This window comes from Calidris pugnax, unplaced genomic scaffold, assembly GCF_001431845.1.
Source record: "Calidris pugnax isolate Ruff unplaced genomic scaffold, ASM143184v1 scaffold13, whole genome shotgun sequence".
NCBI lineage: Eukaryota > Metazoa > Chordata > Aves > Charadriiformes > Scolopacidae > Calidris > Calidris pugnax.
In genome coordinates this window covers 323,491-344,211 of record NW_015090810.1, presented here as the reverse complement: position 1 = coordinate 344,211, position 20,721 = coordinate 323,491, and the positions used below count along the sequence as shown (strand labels likewise).

General features: G+C 39.4%; 1 protein-coding gene across 3 annotated transcripts in view; it reads left to right on the top strand.

The window, feature by feature from the left end:
• The window catches only part of COBL (cordon-bleu WH2 repeat protein), a 173,474-nt gene that overhangs the window by 46,544 nt on the left and 106,209 nt on the right, over positions 1-20,721 (top strand). For all 3 annotated transcript variants that reach the window (XM_014938726.1, XM_014938727.1, XM_014938725.1), the window contains exons 3-5: positions 8,458-8,664; positions 17,793-18,003; positions 18,715-18,943. In XM_014938726.1, coding sequence (XP_014794212.1) covers positions 8,465-8,664; positions 17,793-18,003; positions 18,715-18,943 — 640 coding nt within the window. In that variant the 5' untranslated portion in view covers positions 8,458-8,464. The remainder of the gene's footprint in view (positions 1-8,457; positions 8,665-17,792; positions 18,004-18,714; positions 18,944-20,721) is intronic.

Sequence of the window (20,721 nt, the reverse complement as noted above, 5' to 3'; positions counted from 1 at the left end):
AGGTGAGCATAGTTGGTAAGAATCCAGTTAGCCAACATGAACCTGACTAAAACTTCATAAATAATCCTGAGAAACCTCACTAACTGTCTCACCAGTTGGTATTTTAACCTTGTAGTTTGCACAGTTCAGGCACAGGATTTGCCATCTGCAGTGGCCATCAGCATGGTTGTAGCCTCCTCTCTGAGGAGCATCCTTAAACCAGCTCACTGAAGATTTGAGAGCAGGGAGAGCAGACCAGAGTGCCCTCTCAGCAGGGCTTGGGCGTTTTACAGTATAAGCAGCAGTAGTCTGGATGTCTCTCTAAGTGCATTTGGGATGATAGCATGGGATGTTTGGGATGGACACCTGGTTTGTTGTTTAGGGTGTTTTTTTTTTTGGCTAACTGGTGCCATTGTGCTTAAGCATCAGTAACGTAAAAATAGCGTCATTCTCTTTTCCTATTTAAGCTTACCATGCAAAGCAGCCTGATTTAGCCACAGGTAGGAGGAACTGAATAACATTTCAGGTGAGCATGAGCAACACGTTGTTTCCCCTAGTGTTTTCTTTATTATTACTATCATTGTCATGTTTGCTTGGAATGGAATGAGACTAGTAGCTCAGCACTTGTTAAGTGGGGAAAAACAATGTGACTGTGTGGATAACGGAGGAGTAAGTAAAAAATAGTGGTGGGAGTAGATTGCATGGCTGATCACTGAATGCCTTGCACTTGCTGATTCTGCTGCAAGTCACTTTAATGGCCACTGCTTGTCAATCTTTTGATTTTTGTCAGTGCTGGCAGGTAGTTATAGCTCAGATCTTGTTGGCTAAACATCAGCATCCTAAAGCCTAAGTGTGTATTGCCTTTATCAGTGTTCTGGTTCATCGGAGTCTTCTGCTGTGGCAGATAACATTGTGAAAGGAGCCTACCATCTCTACCTAGTGTGCTATTTTTCTACTTTTGGTTTTCTAGACCAAATTTTTTTGAAGGTGAGGTTCATTAACCCAACCTCCAATATGAATTGTTACTGGGGTGGTTTTTTGATCACATGGCCCAAGGTAAAGTTAAAACTATTGCTGTATCTCTGGCTCAGAGATGCGATAGTACCACAGTTTAAATCACAGGAATATAACGTTGCAAAATAGAGTAACTCACCTATGCTTTCTTGCCTTTAACCACAGAAGACTTCTGGTTTTCTTTATCATGTGTTTCAGCAGATGAGGCAAATAATTACATAACGTTAGCTGCTCTCCCATTTCATTCCTCTTTACTGATGTGCACCCTGATGGAGTTGCACATGATGGCACCAGCTCATAGTGTGGTCTTTGCCACACACTGAACCTGTGGGTGGTATCTCAAAAGTCCTGTGATACAGCTATTAGACCAGACCTTGCAGTGCTTATTCAGGCAGTGTTTTCATTAACTGCAGCGGGCATCTACCCAAATCCTGGGATTTGGCTGCTTTTTAAAAGATTTTCTCTAGGGCTTGTGTTTTATTTTGTTTTGGGAACTGATACAGGTAGATCTGTTAGGCTCCCTAGTGTGACTGTGGTTAATAGGTGTAAAAGCATTTGTAGGCTGCAGTGTTACTCCTTGATCAGTTAAAGCCCAACCCAAGTACAGCTCCATCCTTGCTTTCACTCCAAGTGAGGGCTCTCTAAAGTAGCAGTGGGATGAATTGCATGGCCCGTGCACTACAGGAAATCAGGTTAGTGTACTTCTGGCTTCTTCTGGCCCTAAAAAATGACTGTATCATGAAACTGATATGTGATCTGCTTTGTGCTGGATCTTGAGGGAATGTCTCTGTGACTGGAATGAGGGTTAGGCTTTTATTGGAAGATAACGCACTCTTAATCGAAAGTGTGGGTGATGTATTAAAAAAAATAAGTGTATTTGAGGATACCAGCCAACTCATTTGGCATTCCTGCCAGAGGATGAGCTCTTGATAACTCAGCTACGTAGCGTCAGTGTGGGAGTCTGAGTCCTGGACAGATGGAATCTGGTTTTCTCTTCTTTGGCGGCTGTGCAATGCTCGACCGGCAGCGGAGCAGCTAGGGTCTCTGCCACGTGTTGGGACGCATTTCAGCCTCTCATCAAACGGGTCAGATGTGGAGTGATATCCCTGGTAGCACATTTTTAACAAGGAGTTATTCACTTGCAGGTTTGAGATCAGGGAACTGCAGCACAATGTTTTTTAATGATTGATTCGTTACCTTTATAAAAGGCTTGAAATTAGAGATACAATGTTAGGAACTACTTCCATTAGACTGTATCGTCTCACCTTGACTTCTGTTTATTCTTCTTGAATTTCACCCTTGAGCAAGCATGGTCATGTGCTTCCATCCCTGCTTCCTCTTCTACAAATGCTCTCATTCAGTTTGCTCTGGACTTTTTTTTTTTTCTTTCTGGCATCAAAATTTTATTTTTAAAATGATGTAAAGCTGTAGGGTTTTTCATCAGTAGAATCAAATGGAAGATCGAAAATATAATTAAATAACTTTCATTTCTTTGCCAGAAACAAATTATTTTTTCTTGTCTATTTTGAGTGACTTTATCATGCCCGCAAGGGAATAATTTTCATCATGTCTGTCAGTGTGATCCTGCCACAGGATGATCTTTTAAAAGCAATATGAAATTCAAATAATTGTTTCAAAAGAGAAAAGCATAATATAATTATATACCATAATAGCCAGGGAATTCAGAGTAAAGACTGTATTTGGTCTATATCACCTGGTCTAGCGGGAGGTGACCCTGTCCGGGGGGGTGGGGGGGGTTGGAACTTGGTGATCTTTAAGGTCCCTTCAAATGCTAATCATTCTATGATTCTTTGAACAAAAAATCTTAAAAATATTAAAATAAAGTAACATAGGCAACCCTAATTTTTCCCTGAGCCATATAAACATGGGAGTAATCCAGTTTGTTAGATTTTGGCTGTTTAACAAATATATTATTTCTGTAATATTAGAAGTGTTAATAAATGTTGTAAAATAATACTGTAAATAAGTTATTATAACAATAATATATTTTAGACCTGTAACATACGATGTATGAAACATTTAAAGGCGTAAGTTACCTGTTTTGCACATTCTTGTAATGAATCAGTATATTTTGTCTGTGATAGATTAAGTAAACTTTAGACTGTTCTTTGATTTGCTTTTTCTTATTCTCTGCGCTCTCCCTCTAACTAAGGAGCAGATTTCTCCCTCCAAGTAAAGCTCTGTTTAATTGGTTATTCAAGTGTTATAGGTGGTAAAGTGGAATTGTCTCTGGTTTACTGTGTAAAGCTGTCTGGATGAACTCCTGCTTCTTCAGTAGCTATAGACATTATCGTGTTCTCCTGATTTTTATTCTTTATCTCTGTGGGATTTGTTTAGCTTCTGTTTTTCATTTTCAAAATCCTTGGAGTGACTTTATGTTGGTGCTTATCTGTTTGTATTTCCTTTACATTTGTGTTGTGTTATAATTTTTCTGAGCTGCTGCGTTTAGAAGCTGAAAGGATTTTACTTACGATGAGGAAACTTGGCATATTATTAATTCCATTACAGTTAATTTCTTTTTCCAGCCTGTGATCTTGTGTTGGTTCTTCGTTGGTTCTTTTTTTTTATTGTTTGTTTGTTGTTTTGGGGGTTTTTTGTGCTTTGCCATGAGCAATGAACAGTGAAAGAGAAATGTTCTCTGAAGGGTTTCTGCTTCACAGCCTTGAGCAATAGGCAGGAGTGACTTCTATCATGTTGTTGGTGTCTTGATAATTTGGAGTGCAAGGTGTGCCTCAGGGCTGGGTTTCTAGCTTTGCTGTGCAAGTTGCCAGCTAGAGAGAGAGAGAAGGTACCCATCTGCTTTATTTCTCAAACAGCAACATACAAAGATTTTCCCTCAAAAGACTGGAGTAGTTAATCATCTGAAAGTGGAGAATGTTTTCTACTGAAGGGAGGCTGCATTTGCCTACTGCACTCCGTGCTCAGCACTCTCACATTGGTTTATTCCTCCTAATTATTAGATGGGGTGCACGTGAATGTCATAGAGAAACCTGCAACCATTCCAGCCTTTTGCATTGACAAGATTGCAAATTGGCTTGACTGGGTTGGAGGTCCTGTGCTAGTTCACGATATCAAAAATGAACATTGCCTGTAATTCTGCTGTGTTGAGGGCTGGTTCGTTGGTTGGTTTGGTTGGGTTTTGTTGGTGGTGGATTTTTTGGTGGTGTGTTTTGGTTTTTGCTTATTTTGGGCTGGTTTTTTGTGATGAATGGTTAAGGGAGCAAATTGGTATAGAAAGGAGGAAATTCTACAAACAGGTGTAGTATGGAGCTCTTGCCAAACTCCTGCTGATATCCATGAGATGAAATGTGCCCAGTACCTGTTAAGTTGCCATTGCCTTACAGGACAGACAGGGTTGCAGAATTTTTTGAGAATGGTGGAAGTGTGAAGGATCACTTAATTTTTATTTTTTTGTTGGTATTAGACCTTACCTGAAGACAGACAATCTCTGCATGGCACTGCCATGAGGGTGGAGGTCCCAGAACCACTTCTGTTTGAAACAGAGATCATGTTTTTTCAGCATAAGGCTGTAAAGTCTGGGTCGCATCCTATTGCTTGGTAGTTACATATTAATAAAGTGTAGGTCCAAAGGGCTTGTGTTACCTTGTGTTGAAGTTCTTAGGTGAAACTTTCTTTGTTTCTGTTGCATTTGTTCTATGTGTTGTGCTACAGAAGTGCTTGTCCTGTTGGTCAGTCTGCTTGTTTTTCTTTTTCCATTTTGGGAAGCCTGATGCTGTTACTGAGAACAGTTCTGGTAGGTTATTTATGTTATCTGCCTAATTATTTCATGCCTATATATATTTTTTCAGTTTACAGTAAAGTGAGATGGACTATTTCTAGCCTCAGTAAAAAGCACTGTACCTTTGTCTATTAGAATCGGCTTCTTCTTTTCAATCTGTCTCCTTATCAAGGGCTGGATTGAAACATCTGTGTAACTGTGAGTGAATCACGAGTTTGAAGTGTTCCTGTTCATAACTTTATCCTCAGACTGGGGATATGGGGTTCAACAAGTATCTCAGTACTGAGCGCAGTGAAAGATGCCTGTAGGAAAAAAATTGCCATTTAGTTAAATTTAGTTTGAATTTAGCTCATACGAAAGAATGGTATGTAACTTCTTTGTAGTGTGTTGTGTTTATAGCATGGAAAGTACCTGTGCTTAAAACAGCCTTTTAAATCATACACTTTTTTTGTGTATTATTTGAGTGGGGGAACAAAAGGGCCTTTATTGTGAAGTGCTTTTGTATTGTCCTTTATAACCATCATAGCTCTGACAGAGAAAGCTGAATTCTTTTTCTGTTAATAGCATTAACAGGCTTCTCAGCACCTTCTGACTGCAGGTGCTGGAGCCCTTCAAAAAGCAGCTGATTGTGAGGTCCAAGGTAGAGCTAGAGCTGTGGATTTTGGTCTCCAGTTAATGGAGCTACTTTCTACTACTGAGATGTTTGGAAGGTTGGCTAGGCAATGCAAATCTGTGCCACGTATTGCTGTACAAATGTGAACTTTAAAGGGATCTGCTTCCACTGAAGTAATTTGAAATCTGTCATTTGGCAAATGTTGAAAACCAGGCATTTAAAGCAGTCTCAGTGTTTCAAGAGAATGTGTAGTTGCTATTGTGGAAAAGTTCATATGAGGTCACCTGAACTGTTGCTAGGTTGGAGAGACTGTAGTGGGAATGTTTTCTCTTTTCCTTTCTCTGATGTCTCTGAAAGAAACAGACCTGCACTGTCCTTTCTGCACAAAAGGAGGTCTTTAGTATTTAAAAGGTCCTGACCGTGTAATGCCAAAAAGAATATGCATTGTTATGTACTTTATGGAGGTAAAGTGAATATAGCTAGTCAATGTATAGCTGATGCTTTTGATGGCACAATGCCTGATTTCCTGACATACATATTCCCCTGGCCCCAAGCAGTGTTATACAAGGTCTGTAACCACAGAATTGGCTGTAGAGTACTTCAAAAGTGGCCAAATAAAAATTTCACTCCCATTTCAGAGCTATGATTTGGTATTGAGGTGTTTGACTTGGTTCCTTCAGAGAACCAGATGTAGCTTTGTTATTGCTAGGGAACAAACGCATGCAGCGCACTCCCAATTTACTTCCAGCTCCTTCACCAGCTTCAAAACTTAGTCATTCTTCACTTCTGCCCTGAAGTTTCAAGTCTCTTCGGTTTCAGCTGGTTTATTTTATTGACATTGCTTTATTTCCTTTCTGATCCCCGTGAGAGCTGGAATTTACAAGTCCAGGTAAATCATAATTTTTTAAAAAACCCTATTTTTGCCAGGCTCAGGACACTTGCTTGCTTCTTCCTGCCCCCTCTGGTACTTTGTACTGGTGATTGTCCCCCACATTGTAGGACAAGCTTTAAAAACTCAAAAGAAAACCTTGTTTTAAGAAACAAGTTGATGTGAATCTCTGTAGCTACCTACATTAATGCAGTTGATGTTATGGAGGGCGAGAATTACATCATTTGAACATTGATCTGAAGCCCTTAAATGTTGCACCACGTGATTGTAATGCTACTTCGGCATGATCTGAATTTATCTGAATGCAAAACTCCCATGTCTCTCACCGTCTACTTACAAATAACAACTGAAGCCAAATGTGAAGAGATCTGAGCAGAAGAAGAATCCCCATTTCTTTTTTTTTATTTTTTATAGACGAGTAAATAAATCATGAGTTTGGTTCACGGGCATATAGAAAGTCAAGGTGGTTTGACAAACAATAAAACCTTGAACTTCTTATCACCACCTCCATGGGAAGGAGTGTAGGGGCTGCAAGTTAGTGACTGATGCCTGCATGACTCATTGAGGGTATATAGTATAAAAAGTGAATGCTCAGGGAAATTTCCCATGGAAAAGAAATTGCTCTATGCCAGTAAATATGGCAGTAGCTCTTCCTGAATAGTTTTAGAGAATGCTATTTGTTATACACACAGGAAATTAAAGGAAATGTCTGCATCACCGCTAATTTCAGTGTCCTGCTGTGATCTTACTGAAATGCGCGTTTTCAGATCAGTGTAGTGATTTTTTTTTTTTGCAATTTGAGACGTGTTATAGAAATGGTTGGTCAAATGAAAATACTGATTAAAAAGTGTAAAGGATTTGGATTGTTTCTGAACTCTCTTTTTTTTTCTTTTTTTTTTTGTGATATGATCTAGCTCTTACTTTTTTCTCTGCCGGGACCTTGCATTGGTAATCAAAACTATGTTTAGTCTTTTTATCTTTGAGAATACACATTGTCTCTAATTAAAGAAGAGTTTGGTTTGGTATTAATCCTGTTTAGTTTTTAATTTTATTTTTTTTCCCTGAAAACAGTTTTGTCCTTGGCTGATTCAACCATTAAGGTTTGCAGGCTTTTAAGGGTTCTGTGCTTTTTATTTCTGGGCCTCAGTTTATGTTGTTTGCAGGGTGAAAATGATGCGTAGAATCATCATCTCTTTTCTTCCTGCACCCTAAAACCAGGCAAATTAAAAAATTCAGGCAGTAAACCTGGGTAATAATTTCTCGGTAAATACTTTACTGCTTTTTCCATCTGTTACACTAAAATCTGATTTAATCTAGGCATAAATCTAGTCAGAAGAGGTCACTGGGATATTAATCATGAGAATTAATCCTCTTAGACATGTGCTTGGTATGAGGCCAGCTATTCAGAAGTTGAACAGTGCACATATGTTGCTTATCTGTCTGGCAGCTTGCCAATGAAGTAAACTTTGAGTTTGTGTTGGTTTTGTATCTCTGTAAAGTACACTGCTTGTCTGGTGCAAGTTGATGCAGCTTTTCTGTATGTGAGCTATGGAGCATAGCCTTCTACTGAAGAGTGAATTCTCTTCAGGGTGCTTTCAAAGAGTCATAGTCTCTTAGTGTTGCATGGAAGAAATGGTATCTTTCATGGTTCACCTTTTGATGGTGCTTCCCTATGAAGTACGATGAGCCAAATTTAATACTACTAACTCAGAGCTGAGGAAGAGCCAATATCTCGAGTAATCCTGTGGAAACCAAATATAGCTGAATGGAACCTCACCCTGCCTCCGCTCCTGCTGTTCTGACTTGGAGGAAACATTCATTTACTGAAATACAACTCTTTCTTGAGTCAGGTCTGGACAGGACCCAGCATTTCTGTTTCTCTCTTCCTAAGAGCATGCTTCATACTTGATAGAATAATGGTTATTTCATATCCTAATTATGGAACCGATTCATCCCCTGAGGCATGGAAAGCAAACAGCAGGAGTGAGTGCATCATCTAAAAAATTAGTGTATTTTTAGGGAGGTGGTAAAAATAAAGTGCAACTCCATTGAAAAGTTTCATGATAAATAAAAATGGCTTGCATTACAGGAACTTTTTAAAACAATCTGAGATTATGACTGAACAAACATATTTTCTTATTAATGTTTTTATACTTTGCTAGTGAGAAATTAATAATTTTCTACTTACCTTTATTTCTCAAGGAGAAGAATGAAAGCTCGCGCTCCTCCTCCGCCAAATCAACCTTCTGCAGTAAGTAGAATTCACAGTGACCAGAAGTCACCTGCAGAGACAGCTGTAATTGCTGATCAGAGCCTTGTGAGCATGAAGGAGAACATGATAAACAGATCGGTGGACTTCACAGTCATTTTACCCAACGGGGTGGAGCAGAAGAGCACAGTCCAAGGAAGGTAAGGCTCTGATTAGCTCCTGCTTTCTGGAGCTCTGTTCCCAGTGGGATACTTGCTGACATTAATGTCTCCCTTTCTGAGTTGATGGGATTTTTCTGCCAAGCTTCTCTCTGCATGTTAGGCAACTGTTGTACCAGAGAGTCCTGAAAGCCCTGTATAAAGGACCCTTTCTGCTGGGGCAGGAAGGATTTAGCAGCTATTGTGATCACCCTCAGCATGTTTATGGAGCTGTCTCTCCCATGTAGTGCCACAGGGCTAGCCTTACGTTGGATCACATCTCATAATGCAGAGGGGTTATGGTGCAGTGGAAGTAGGTGCTGCTGGCAAACAGCAGTCCTGACAGTATGCCTGCCTGGAGTCGTGCCAAGAAGCAAGCTCAGAAGATGAATGATTCATCACACTCAGAGATCCTGCCTTCACAAATGCATTGCGATTGTGTAGACAGCAAATACATTGTGATTGTGTAGACAGCAAAGCATCTGCTGGTACTTAGGGAGCCTTTTCTATATGAAAGTGGTTTCTTTTGGTTTTTTTTCCATGGTAAGAGAGAGAGGTTCTCCTTGTCACTGGGTACAATCAAAGGCAAATTGTATTGAAAAGGCAGTTTTGAGAATAATTTTCTTCACCATGGGAGCTCTTCCTTCTCCTCAATCTTTCTGCAAGAACTGTTTTAAAGAGAGAAACTTACTACTCTAAGAGAGAATTTGGAAGAGTTTTTAAAATGTCTTCAGTACTGTGATGAAACTGTATCAAACAATGGTGTGGTTGGCAGTGGTGAAGAAACTGTAGAAAGTGGTAATATCAGATTAGGAGGATCATAGAATCATAGAATGGTTTAGATTCAAAGGGACCTTAGTGATTATCTAGTTCTAACCTCCCACTAGAGCAGGATATGTAGATGCCAGTTGATAAATCAGAGCCTGTGCTTATTTTACATTTGGGGTTTGCAGTAGTAAGTCTGCATTCCTGTAAAACTATTCTTCTTGGTCTGATAAATTAGTCTGTTTTGACTGTTTTTCTATTCGTGTATTTCAGTGGCTGAGGAGGATGTGTACAGCAGCTCATAGTGTCTGGTACTTCATTTTTGCCCCTTGCTGTTCTTGTAGAAATTAGTGCTCTCTTATTCACTCTCAGGAGACTAGTGCAACTTGTGTGGGTCAGCACAGAGTGATGATAAAGGTTTTAAAGGAAAGCAGTGCTTATCAGAACTCTCAAATTTTATGTTTAGTGAGGGAGTTTTTATGGGGAGATCTGGGTTTAATGAGAGAAGGGGAAGAGGCCTGGAAAGTGGAACTGGGCATGAAACTCGCTGGCCGTTAGATCCCAAAGCAAGCTGGCATTTCAGTGGCAAATGCAAGTCAGCTGGGAGCTAACAAGAGGCTAATTTTCATGTAGCATTTTGTATGGAGCGATACATAATTGCCATATGGTTAGAAAATATTTTCCTTTCCATAAAATAACCCACCCTTAAACAAATGCCCGAAGAGCATTACAAGGGTGGTGTTTTAATGTGATCTTTTGAAGAAACAAGTTACTGGAGCAGGGAACAATAACTTTTCTGTCTCTTGCACAGGTGTTTATTATCACTACTATTGCTATCATATACTCTGACACTGAGTAGTTTGGGGACTGAAACCTGAAAGAAATGTTGAAAATTACACCTCAGATATTTCTGTGGGGTTATTTATATCATCTACACTAAGCACTCTAGTCAACCAAAATGTTCTCTTAGTTGTTCGATGAAGGTGCCCACTTCTTTCCATGGGCCTAGACCTGTCATGCAGCCACTGATTTAGGCAGCAAGTAAATTCCTGTTTGTGCTAATCTGAGTATCACCAGTGCCTAACGTAGCTAATAGGTGTTCTTCCTCAGAGCTGCCTTGAGCACTTGGAGTGGAGAGTTAGTGACAAGTATCAGGCACTGATAGGCAGCTGTGGGAAGCAGAAGATGATGGAAACTAAGGAGGGGAGTAAATCATCTTAACAATTTATAAGAAAAAGATACCTCTAATGAGCCCTGTATTTCAGTGGCATCACTCTGTGAACAGACCTTGTGTGTGCTGCTGTTCTTTCTAACCACTAGAAGATGAAATTTTCTGTACTTTAACACTGGTTATGTTTATAGAGATGTGGAATTAAAAAAAAAAAAAAAGTCAACAGCATCTGAAATGTTTAGGGGATGGACTGTTTTAAGTCTCCAGGTCTGGGTGAAAGCCCAGGCTTTTTCATCTTTTTGCATTGTTTTGATGTTGTGAGCTGGACAGCCACAAAGTACAATGATACTCTGAGGTAAACATTTAATGATGAATAACTGGATTACAAAAAAATGTTTCATTTACTTTGAAGCAAGTATGGGAGCCAGTGCAGGTAATAAATTATTTTCCTTGTTCACTTTTTTTTTATCTATGGTGATACCACGGAAGGACATTTCAGACAAATTCCGCTGTTGTTTATACTGCTATAAATCTTCAGTATTTTCACTGCCGTCATTAAAACTGCGTTCTGCAAAATCTGCCTTTGAGTACCCTGGGGAAATAGTTTGTCTGTTGCAGAAAAATTTGCAAAACCTTGCCCTGGGCATCATCATCATGAAAAATGATTCTGTAATTTCAGGAAAGCAGTTCATAGAGCAGTGAAGTACACTAGAGTATATTTTAAAATATAACTACTGTAGTTAATTAGTATCACGGTTATTACAAATGAAACGAGTTAAAAGTTAAAGTTATCTCTTTCAAATTGTTCATTGTATGTAAGCAAAGCAGCATGTTCTTGATTTACTATGTTCTCTATATAGAAAGTTCCTAAAAATATCAGCAAGAAGGCAGAAAATTATTATCAAATTTTCTTGAAATACAGTTCAAGAAAAGAAGAAAGTGTGCTATTTAAAGATATTTTATTGGAATCTGGAATTTTTAATTAGATTTATTTAGAAAAGTGAATTCAAGTTGACAGTCTCTCTTTAAGAGTTTATTGTCATCTTGTAACACACAATTTATTCCAGATTTTGGAAGTATGTAGTGCAGATTTTAGGACAAAGTTAAGTCCTTAAGGAGCGTGTTGAGCAATAGAATACTATTAAAAATCAGTCTTCTTTTTTGAAATCATTGGTCCCTGTGAACTCTACTGTAAAACATATAAAAGTATTAATGAAAAACTGCAAGCCTTCTCCCCCCAGAAAAGGATTATAAAATACCCCCACAAGTAATCTATATTTGTACTGTTGTATGAAGACTAGCTGATGTGCTGAAAGATAGGCAGAGCGTTGGCTGCTTCTGTGTTTTATGCATGTAGAGCTGTTAGTAGGCCTGGCAGGAGCAATGGCTAGACATTTAGAAAGAAAATAAGTGGAAAAGCTCATAAGAGTTACCAGAAACTTTTCTGTTTGTGATTCTCACAGGTAATACTTCTAATGGGTAACCTATAAATGAAGGGATTGTACAAGCGTCTCCATTCACACTGTGTGAAACTGAGGAGGACTTCCCAGTTAACACAGATACAGACATTTAGTGTCATCAGCTTGAGTATTTGAAGCGTAGTGCAGAAAAATAAGGGTGTTTGAAGCTAAATGGTGTTTGGTTTGAAGTTGTCAGCACATGGATGACCAATATGCAGAAGAGTAGACTGGGCAGATGTTGTTCCTGCTGTTACCTTACATGTTACACAAATTGTCTCATACATTCAGGGCACAAAATGCAGGATAGTAATAAAAATAATAAGCTACTTGAAGCTGCAATACTGGAGGGCAGAGCTCAGTACAGAGTGAGCATTATGTGGAGCATAAAGCTAATGTCATCCAGAAAGAATATTTTCACATAATTCTCAGTGAAAGAGACTTAAGTGATAGTAATTGCAGGCTCGTAGCTCGACATACAGAGTGGTGTCTCAAGACAAACTGAAGGAGTGAAATCAATCCAGGCTGGTGACACATGAAAGAGATGTTCTTAGAAGGTGAAAAACAGGACATATACAGCAAAAGGGTTAAAAATGAGTTTAACTAAATACTAAATAGGAGTCAGGTCAGAACTACAGTAGTTCAATGTAGGCTTTAAAGAAAAAAAAAACTTACTGGAATAATTTACAGAATAATTTATGTTGGAATGGGTCACTGAAACTCACCTGCTCAAACTCCCTGCTCAATGCAGGTCTCAAGAGCAGGTTGCTCAGGGCTGTCTCCAGGCAAGCTTGAATACCTCCAGGGAGAAGGTTTCCAAACCCCCCCCGTACCCCTGTTCCAGGGCTTGACCATCCTCATGGTGAAAAGTTGTTTCCTTGTACCTAAATGGGCTTTCCTGTGTTGGCACTTACCTCTTGCCACTTGTCCTCTTGCTGTTCACCACCAAGAAGGGTCTGGCTCTGTAACCCTATGGATTGGTATCCTATGGACAGCAACAAGATCTCCCTTGTTATCTTAAGGCTCAACAAACCCAGTCCTCTGCCTCTTCTTATGTGTCATCTTGGTGTTCCTTCTGTGGACTTGCTCATTATGTAAAATAAGAGCCAAATAAATATGAGTAAAATAAGAAAATAAATAGAAAGTGTTGATGAATATCGGTTTAACATGCTTCTTGTACTACTTTTAACGTGGCTTGCTATTTATATATATGTATACATTTCTGGTTGTCTAGGAAAACTTATAGTCTTTTCACGAAGTGTCTGCTGTGCTTTGGAGCATGAGAAAATAACGACTAATGCTATTTTCTGGTTTTAAATGCAGATAGTTAAAATGTCAGAGATTTTAGGTCACCCCCTTTACATTACTGCTTTCCTTTTTCAAATAAATTGTCACTTCAGATTCCTAATTTGTGTTTGACATTGACCTAAAGAAAGAAGATTCTTTACTCCAGTTTGAGATTTTTTTTATGGGCATTTGTAGCATGAAAGTAGAATGTTATACTGAAGTCAATATCATTTAATAGACTACAGCTCCATCCTACACGTTTATTTCCTAGATGTACCGGGCTGTATTTTAAAATAGATTTTGCTGTGTAGTCCAATGAGATTAGGCCAGGCAACCCAAAACAACTCAGTTGTTTTCTGCCTCTGAAACGGTAGACATCTTTACTGCGTTTCGCTGGTGAGCACATCAAACCATGTGTCCTGTTGTTCAAAGTCGACCAAAATTGCTTGACAAAATAGATATTCTTTACTGGCCAGAAGTGGTGTTAAATGTCAAACAGCTTAATAGTAGAATATCAGGAAAGAGGAAAAGTACTACTCTTTGCTAAGAATAGTTGTCTGGACCATCTTGTCTGAATCTTAAATTGGGTTCATCCTCCAGGTTCGTTTCTGTGCTCCAGTATTTGCTTAGCAGGCATTACTGTTTGGTGTCATTACTGTTCACTTAGTGTTTAGTCAAAACAACTCAAAATTTCAGCAACACGTTATTAAAATAAGAAAGTAATGGGTTTCTTAACAAAGTAGTTGGAAAGGCAGGAGACATTTAACTTCATTTCAGCTTTAGATTCAATCATAGAATCATTTAAGTTGGAAAAGACCTTAAGGATCATCAAGTCCAACCATCAGTCTTATGCTGACAAAAACCCCATGTCCCTCAGCACCACATCTACTCATCTTTTAAATACCTCCAGGGATGGTGATTTAACCATTTTCCTGGGCAGCCTGTTCCAGGGCTTGATAACCCTTCTGGTGAAAACATTTTTCCTAGTACCAATTTAAATCTTCCCTGGTGCAACTTGAGTCCACTGCCTGTAATCCTGTCACTTGCTACCTGGGGGAGGAGACCAGCCCCCACCTCACGACAACCTATTTTCAAGTAGTTGTAGAGAGCAGTAAGGTCTCCCCTCAGCCTCCTTTTCTCCAGGCTAAACAACCCCAGTTCCCTCAGCCTCTCCTCATAAGACTTGTTTACCAGACACCTCACCAGCTTTGTTGCACTTCTCTGGACCCGCTCCAGCCCCTTAATGTCTTTTTTGTGGTAAGGGGCCCAAAACTGAACACAGTACTTGAGGTGGGTCCTCACCAGTGCCAAGTACAGGGGGTCAATCACTGCTCTAGACCTGCTGGTTACACTGTTTCCTTTATGATTATATCTGCCTGAATTTCAAAGCGTGGTATGCTTTCTACCAGGTCTCAAAAGCAGGTTAAAATAAAATGCAGGCATGTCTAGAATGAGATGGAAGCAAAGGAAGGATTCACTCTTTTAATCTTCCAAGAGCCATATTCCACACAAGGTTAGAAAGAAAGTTGGTCTAGATGGGTAGATGGCTTGGTACCATTCTCTTGCTGTGTTTAGTGGCTCTTCTCTGTGTGTGGCGTATACATGGAGTTACTTGAAATGAAACTCCCATTTAAAATTAAACTGAACTGTATTACAGTTTTTTCAATTACAGTTGAAATTTTTTCAAGTTGGTGAAATTGAGTATAAGTTATAGGAATAACTTCATTGCAAGGACTTCCCAGCTCTCTTATTTCTCTGGAAACACATGAATTTTGATTTTTTGCTAGTCAAATTCGGCTTTTTTTTTATTATTTACCGTTTTGAAATTTTGTGGAAATTATTTTCAAAATTTACATTTTATGAAGAGCATACTATTAAATTTTAAGTTATTTCAGAAGCTTCAGAGATACTGCTTAATTTTTGCTCCTAAATGGTACAGACAAAGCCTGGAGATGCTTTTTATGGAACAATTGTGTATTCTGAGCAGCATGGCACAGGATGGGATGTTGCAGACTTTGTTACATTTAACACACCTGTTCTGTAATCATCAATAAGATGAACCTCAAATTTGGCTGGATTTTTAAGTTGTCTGGACAAAGTTGTTCAACTCACAAAATTGTCTGCAACTTATTTTCTCAGATCGCTGGTGTGGACTCTAATCTTGTTGGAATTGTGGTACTGTTGCTGCTGAATATATTTCATAATTTCAGTGGAAGGTGCATGGAATCATACGCTGTCCTTTTGACAAACTATTTTTTTAAATGCTTTTGCAAGCTCTCTTTTTTTAAAAAAAAAAAAAAGTTGTTTTACATGAGGTAATATAACTGTCCAAATTTGAGTGAATTATCACAATATTATGCACTACAGAAATATATTAGCGTTCCACTTTAAATAGAAGCTTCTGGCACATAGAACTCTGTGTATTATGCTTCTGCCAGGTTATTTGTTTTTCTCTGAAACAGTAGTAATAAGGCTGAGGGGTAAAAAACACATGCAAATTTCACTTCAAAAGAATTATGTCTGTAAACAGACAAGCTGAGATCTGTATCAGGCGGACTGACACTTGGTAAATGCTCACTGCTGTACAGCATACTGAATATTCACGTAAATATCAGTGTAGCTGGGGTTGTCCTATAGTTTGGACTTAGTAGGCATAAATGTTTTTGTTGGTCTGTGGCATGTTACATATGAATTAAACATGGTTTTGAAATACAGACGTTTACAACTTGAGGACAGTGCCAGAATAAGTCATTATGAAATGACCTGATACAGTTTTGATTTAGATACTACATGTTTCTACTTAGATGCTCTCTGTGTTAGCAGTTACCACAGTGCTCTATTTTTCTGGAGCCTCCTATACATATTAATGACATCTGTTTTCCTTCTTTGATCTTCAGTCATCTTCTTCTCGCTGTGTTCTTCTCTTTTCAGTGGAATCACCTGCTTCAAATTTTCCACACTTCCACTTTTTCTGCTCACACTGCGTAACTCAGTTAAACTTGAAATAGGTTACTTTAAAGAAGGTCCTTTCTCATCCCTTGCATGGGAAAAGCTGTCATCTACATGTGGTTTTGTCTTTTGCCTGTTAATAAGGGTTCATTCCCGTTTTCCATTCTTCTTGTCTTTTTCTGCCGTTAGCTCTCCCTCCAGGGTTCTTCACCAAATTCTTGAGCAGTTGTTGGCAGTTGTCTGTATACATAGAACGAAGATGGGAACCCCGACACAGAGCAGTTTCCCAGATGCTGACAGCTTGCACTTAAAGGGCAGTTCTTGAGCTACAGATGTAACGGTGGTAGCTAATAACCTCTAAAATGATTTTATTTTCTTTGAATTTGCTTGCATTTTGAATCTGTGTACAGTTTTCCAGTTTACATATTAGAAGATATGCCAATTCCTTTGTCAAATACACTGTCTATGCACTTATTTCTGCTAGAAGGATATTATCTCATGTATATGACAGGCTTCAGGTATGGCTGGTAATTTTTTTCAACTTCTGTTGTTTTGTTGATGACAAATACTGGTGTATGAAACCAGAACTTTTCAGAAAGACAACCGGTTTTAAGAAACACACTTTCTCAGATCCTGGATGGAATTTTAGGGAGGACGGTTGAAAAAAAAGAACCTTTCAGTACCTTGGTAGAAGAGAATTTCTGGGATGTGGAGAAACAGTTGCACCAATTGTGTCAGGCAGTATCAAGGTCCAGCGAGTGTTGAGTTACTGACACAACACAGAGCTCCTCCCTGCAGAGGCCTCGTATAAGAGAGGGGTGTAGTGACTTACTCTTTTCACCTCATGGTTTAAGAATCACGTTTACAATAAGAGTTCTTGATAATGAAAATACTTGAAACTTGGTTTTACACTGGGTTAAAATCCTCACCAAAAGAAATATGGAAGGGAAATATTGCTGGTGCCAAATGGATTGGTAGGAAGGAGGAGAAAACTCATAAGTTGTAAGCTAGAAAAAAAAAAACCTCTTTACCTTTTGTTCCAGATTTAAATGTTCCATCTCGAGTTGCATTATGTGATGGTTCAAATCTAGGTAGAGTTTTTTGTACCATGAGTGCATCATTTATTTATATCTTTTCTTCATATTAAAGAACTGGGTTTAAATTGAAGAATTTAATCTATGAATTTAACAGATCAGATGCACTTTGTCCACTCTTGGCTTATATTTGTTCGTGCTATTACTGGCACTGTAGCCTGCCTCTTAGTGAAATATTTAATTGCCAACTCACAAACACACACTGAAGTGCAAATATATTTAATTCCTAACATTTTATCTGGTCTGTTTAGCATTTCAAAGCATTAGCACCCTTCTCTCCCAAAGATAGTTAACTAACGACACATCCACAGCTTGTATTGTCTCTTTTTCTTCCATATTAAAACTGAGGTAATTTTTTTTGGCAACTGTTTTTTCTCATGCTAATGGTGAATGTCTTCTTCCCTGCAGTAAAGCTGTGATGGATCTATTGGTTGATCTATGCAGCCAGTATCGCTTAAATCCATCCCAACATAGTCTTGAACTGAAGTCTTCGGGAACTCACCAACCTCTGAATTACAAGCCAAACACTTTGATAGGAGCCCTGGATGTACAGACTGTAATTCTGAAAGAGAAGGTTCCTGAAGAGAAGGCAAGGAGACCTCTACCAAGGGTCCCTGAGGTCAGTACTCTGTAGGGCTAAAATGGTGCCGTGAAACATCATTTCATTCCTGTGATTTCAAGCAGTTCTTCCAATCTCTGCATCTTCAGACCAGATGGAAGAGGCTTGAGATTGACTGTAACCTGCTTTACTAGCTTAACTGATTTGCGCAGAAACCGGCAAGTGCCAGCATGGACTCCAGCACTGAGACAAAATGTTATGTTGCTTGTGGTTGGATAGATGGAAATTTGTTCTTACAGAGAGACCCTTGGCTGAAGACTGGGGTGATTGAAATTTGCATTAGTGACTGAAATGAGGGTTGTGGGATTGTGTGAAGGTGGATAGGGTTTTGGTGGTATTTTTTTCCCATCTTCATTGAAGACATGGGAGAGAAGACTGATCATCAATAAGTGTATTTCACAGTATTGTGAAGATTCAGAAGTAGCCATTTTCCAAATATGTTTGCTGAAATTTTTATTATTATGAATCAGTATAGTTAATTACACTGTCACACCATATACACTTGTGCTTGTGAATGTCTCCTAAGTGACAGGGGAGTTCTGAGATTATTATTTTTAATTTTTTTAATAATATATTTTGCAATGGTGTGCATTTGGGGGAAGTTTTCCGAGGAGTCGTCAAGACAATATGGAAGTCCTCAGTGCCTTTCTCGTTGTAAGAGAGCCTGACCATCCCGGAGAGAGGGCTGAGAGTCTGTGTTTGTTTCTGCAGAAATCTGTGAGGCTGGTAGTGAACTACCTGAAGACACAGAAGGCTGTGGTTCGAGTTAGTCCAGAGGTGCCTCTCCACAGCATCATCCCAGCCATCTGTGAGAAGTGTGAAGTCAGTCAAGAGCACGTCGTTCTTCTGCGAGATGGCATCACTGGGGAGGAGCTGGAGCTTACCAAGTCCTTGGAGGAGCTGGGGATAAAAGAGCTGTATGCCTGGGACAGAAAAAGAGGTGAGCTGAGACTGGAAGCGGTCACTGCACGGTTAGACAATGTGCCAACAGCATTATGGGCAACTAAAAAGCATTTGTACTCTCGTTGCTCTGTGGCCAGGCTGAAACAGCAGAGTGACATCTCAGTCTGGAGAGCAGCAGGGGTCTGTTCAGTGAGCTGTGCCCAGAGTGGCAGCCGGGAAGCAGCGTGCCCAGCCATCACAGGCTGCTCTCGGGCCCTGCGCCAGGCTGGGCTGGCCGCTGGCGGGGCACGGGTTGGTCCAGGGAGGGCAGAAGGAGGAGCTTTGCTACCTCCCAGAGCTGCTGTCAGTACAGGTGTGCGTAACACCGGGGGCCTTGTGCAGGCAGAGCCTGTCACCTGCCTGTGCTGTGGATTGGAGAGAAAGAAAGAAGAGACATGCCATAGCCATGGCAGCTGCGAAAGCTGAGAGGCAGAGGCCACAGACCAGGGCTGATGAGAAACAGGCTGTGGATAGGTTCAGAGGCTCTTCCTTCAAAGAGTGAAGTTATTGACCGTTTAGTGAAGAGAAGCTAAGAGGTATTTGTATTTAAGATTTTGTTCTCTTGTTTATTCACCCTCACTTTCTGTTCTTGCAGATGATATTGTAGCGGCAGCTTCTTGGGCTTGAGTTTTATCAGCCTGATTGTTTATTCAAATAGCATAATTATGTGATGTGCTTTAAAATATACCTGCTTTAAAAACATACATTGACAAGCGCTACTTCCTTTGAGGTCAGAAAGTGATGTTCATTAAAATTGTCTCCTGCAGTTTGTCTCAATCGGTATGACTTCCAGCACAATAAATGTCCTTATTTATTCTTTAGATAACGTCAGTCTTGTAGGTGCTGAGCAGCAGCCTTATTTTTTATTTATACAGTTACTTATTTATGTTGACGTTCTGTCTCTTCTTTCAAACTCCTCTGGTAAGTGACAGTTCTACCTCTGCGTGAGTCAAATTTCAATGAGTTTAGACTTTTAAGTAAACTAAACATCTCCATTTTCTTTTGAATTGTTAGGATGCTCAAAAAGTGGCTGACAACGTGTCATAACTCAAATGCATGTTTGTTCGGTTTTTTTTTAAGACCTGTTTACTGTAATTAAGCTAACCATTTTGGAGCAACATATTGAACATGCAGACTATTCAACGGGATTCATTCAGCATACTTCAGGGACAATTTACAGAGTAATTAGCCTAACCCTTCCTTAAACTCTTTTCCTTTAAAATGAAAGTGATGGTGTATATACTGGTGCAGTATTGGTCTTCAGATCTGGTTATAGCCTGTACAGTCAAAATCAAGACTTTATTTCAGGGCTGGGTTTCCAGCAGCAAATTGTGTAACACTTCACAGTGTGCTGCCCTCTGCATCAGAATTCTTTTTATATTTTATTCTTTTTTAATCTTTCAGCATACCTTTCCCTGTGATAAAATCCCCCTGATCCTGAGTGTATGTCAGCCTTTTCTGCCTCCCTCTTATTCTGCACCATGGTGTCTGAGGGGAAAACCAGTAAATACACATAAAATTTACAGGTGGTTTCCTTTCACTGAATTTCACTGAATTTCTAGAGTTGGAAGGGACCATAGAGATCATCTAGTCCAACTCCCCTGCTGAAGCAAATTCCTTCTTCTCATTTGTAATCTCCAAGAGGAATAATCCCATTGGTTTCAGTGGCAGTTTGTGTATGAATTGTATATTGAGTAGATGTCCAGTCTCTTTAGTTCTCAGAACAGACAGATTGCTAAAACGCGTTCCCGCTAACAAGTTAGGTGTCAGAGGTGC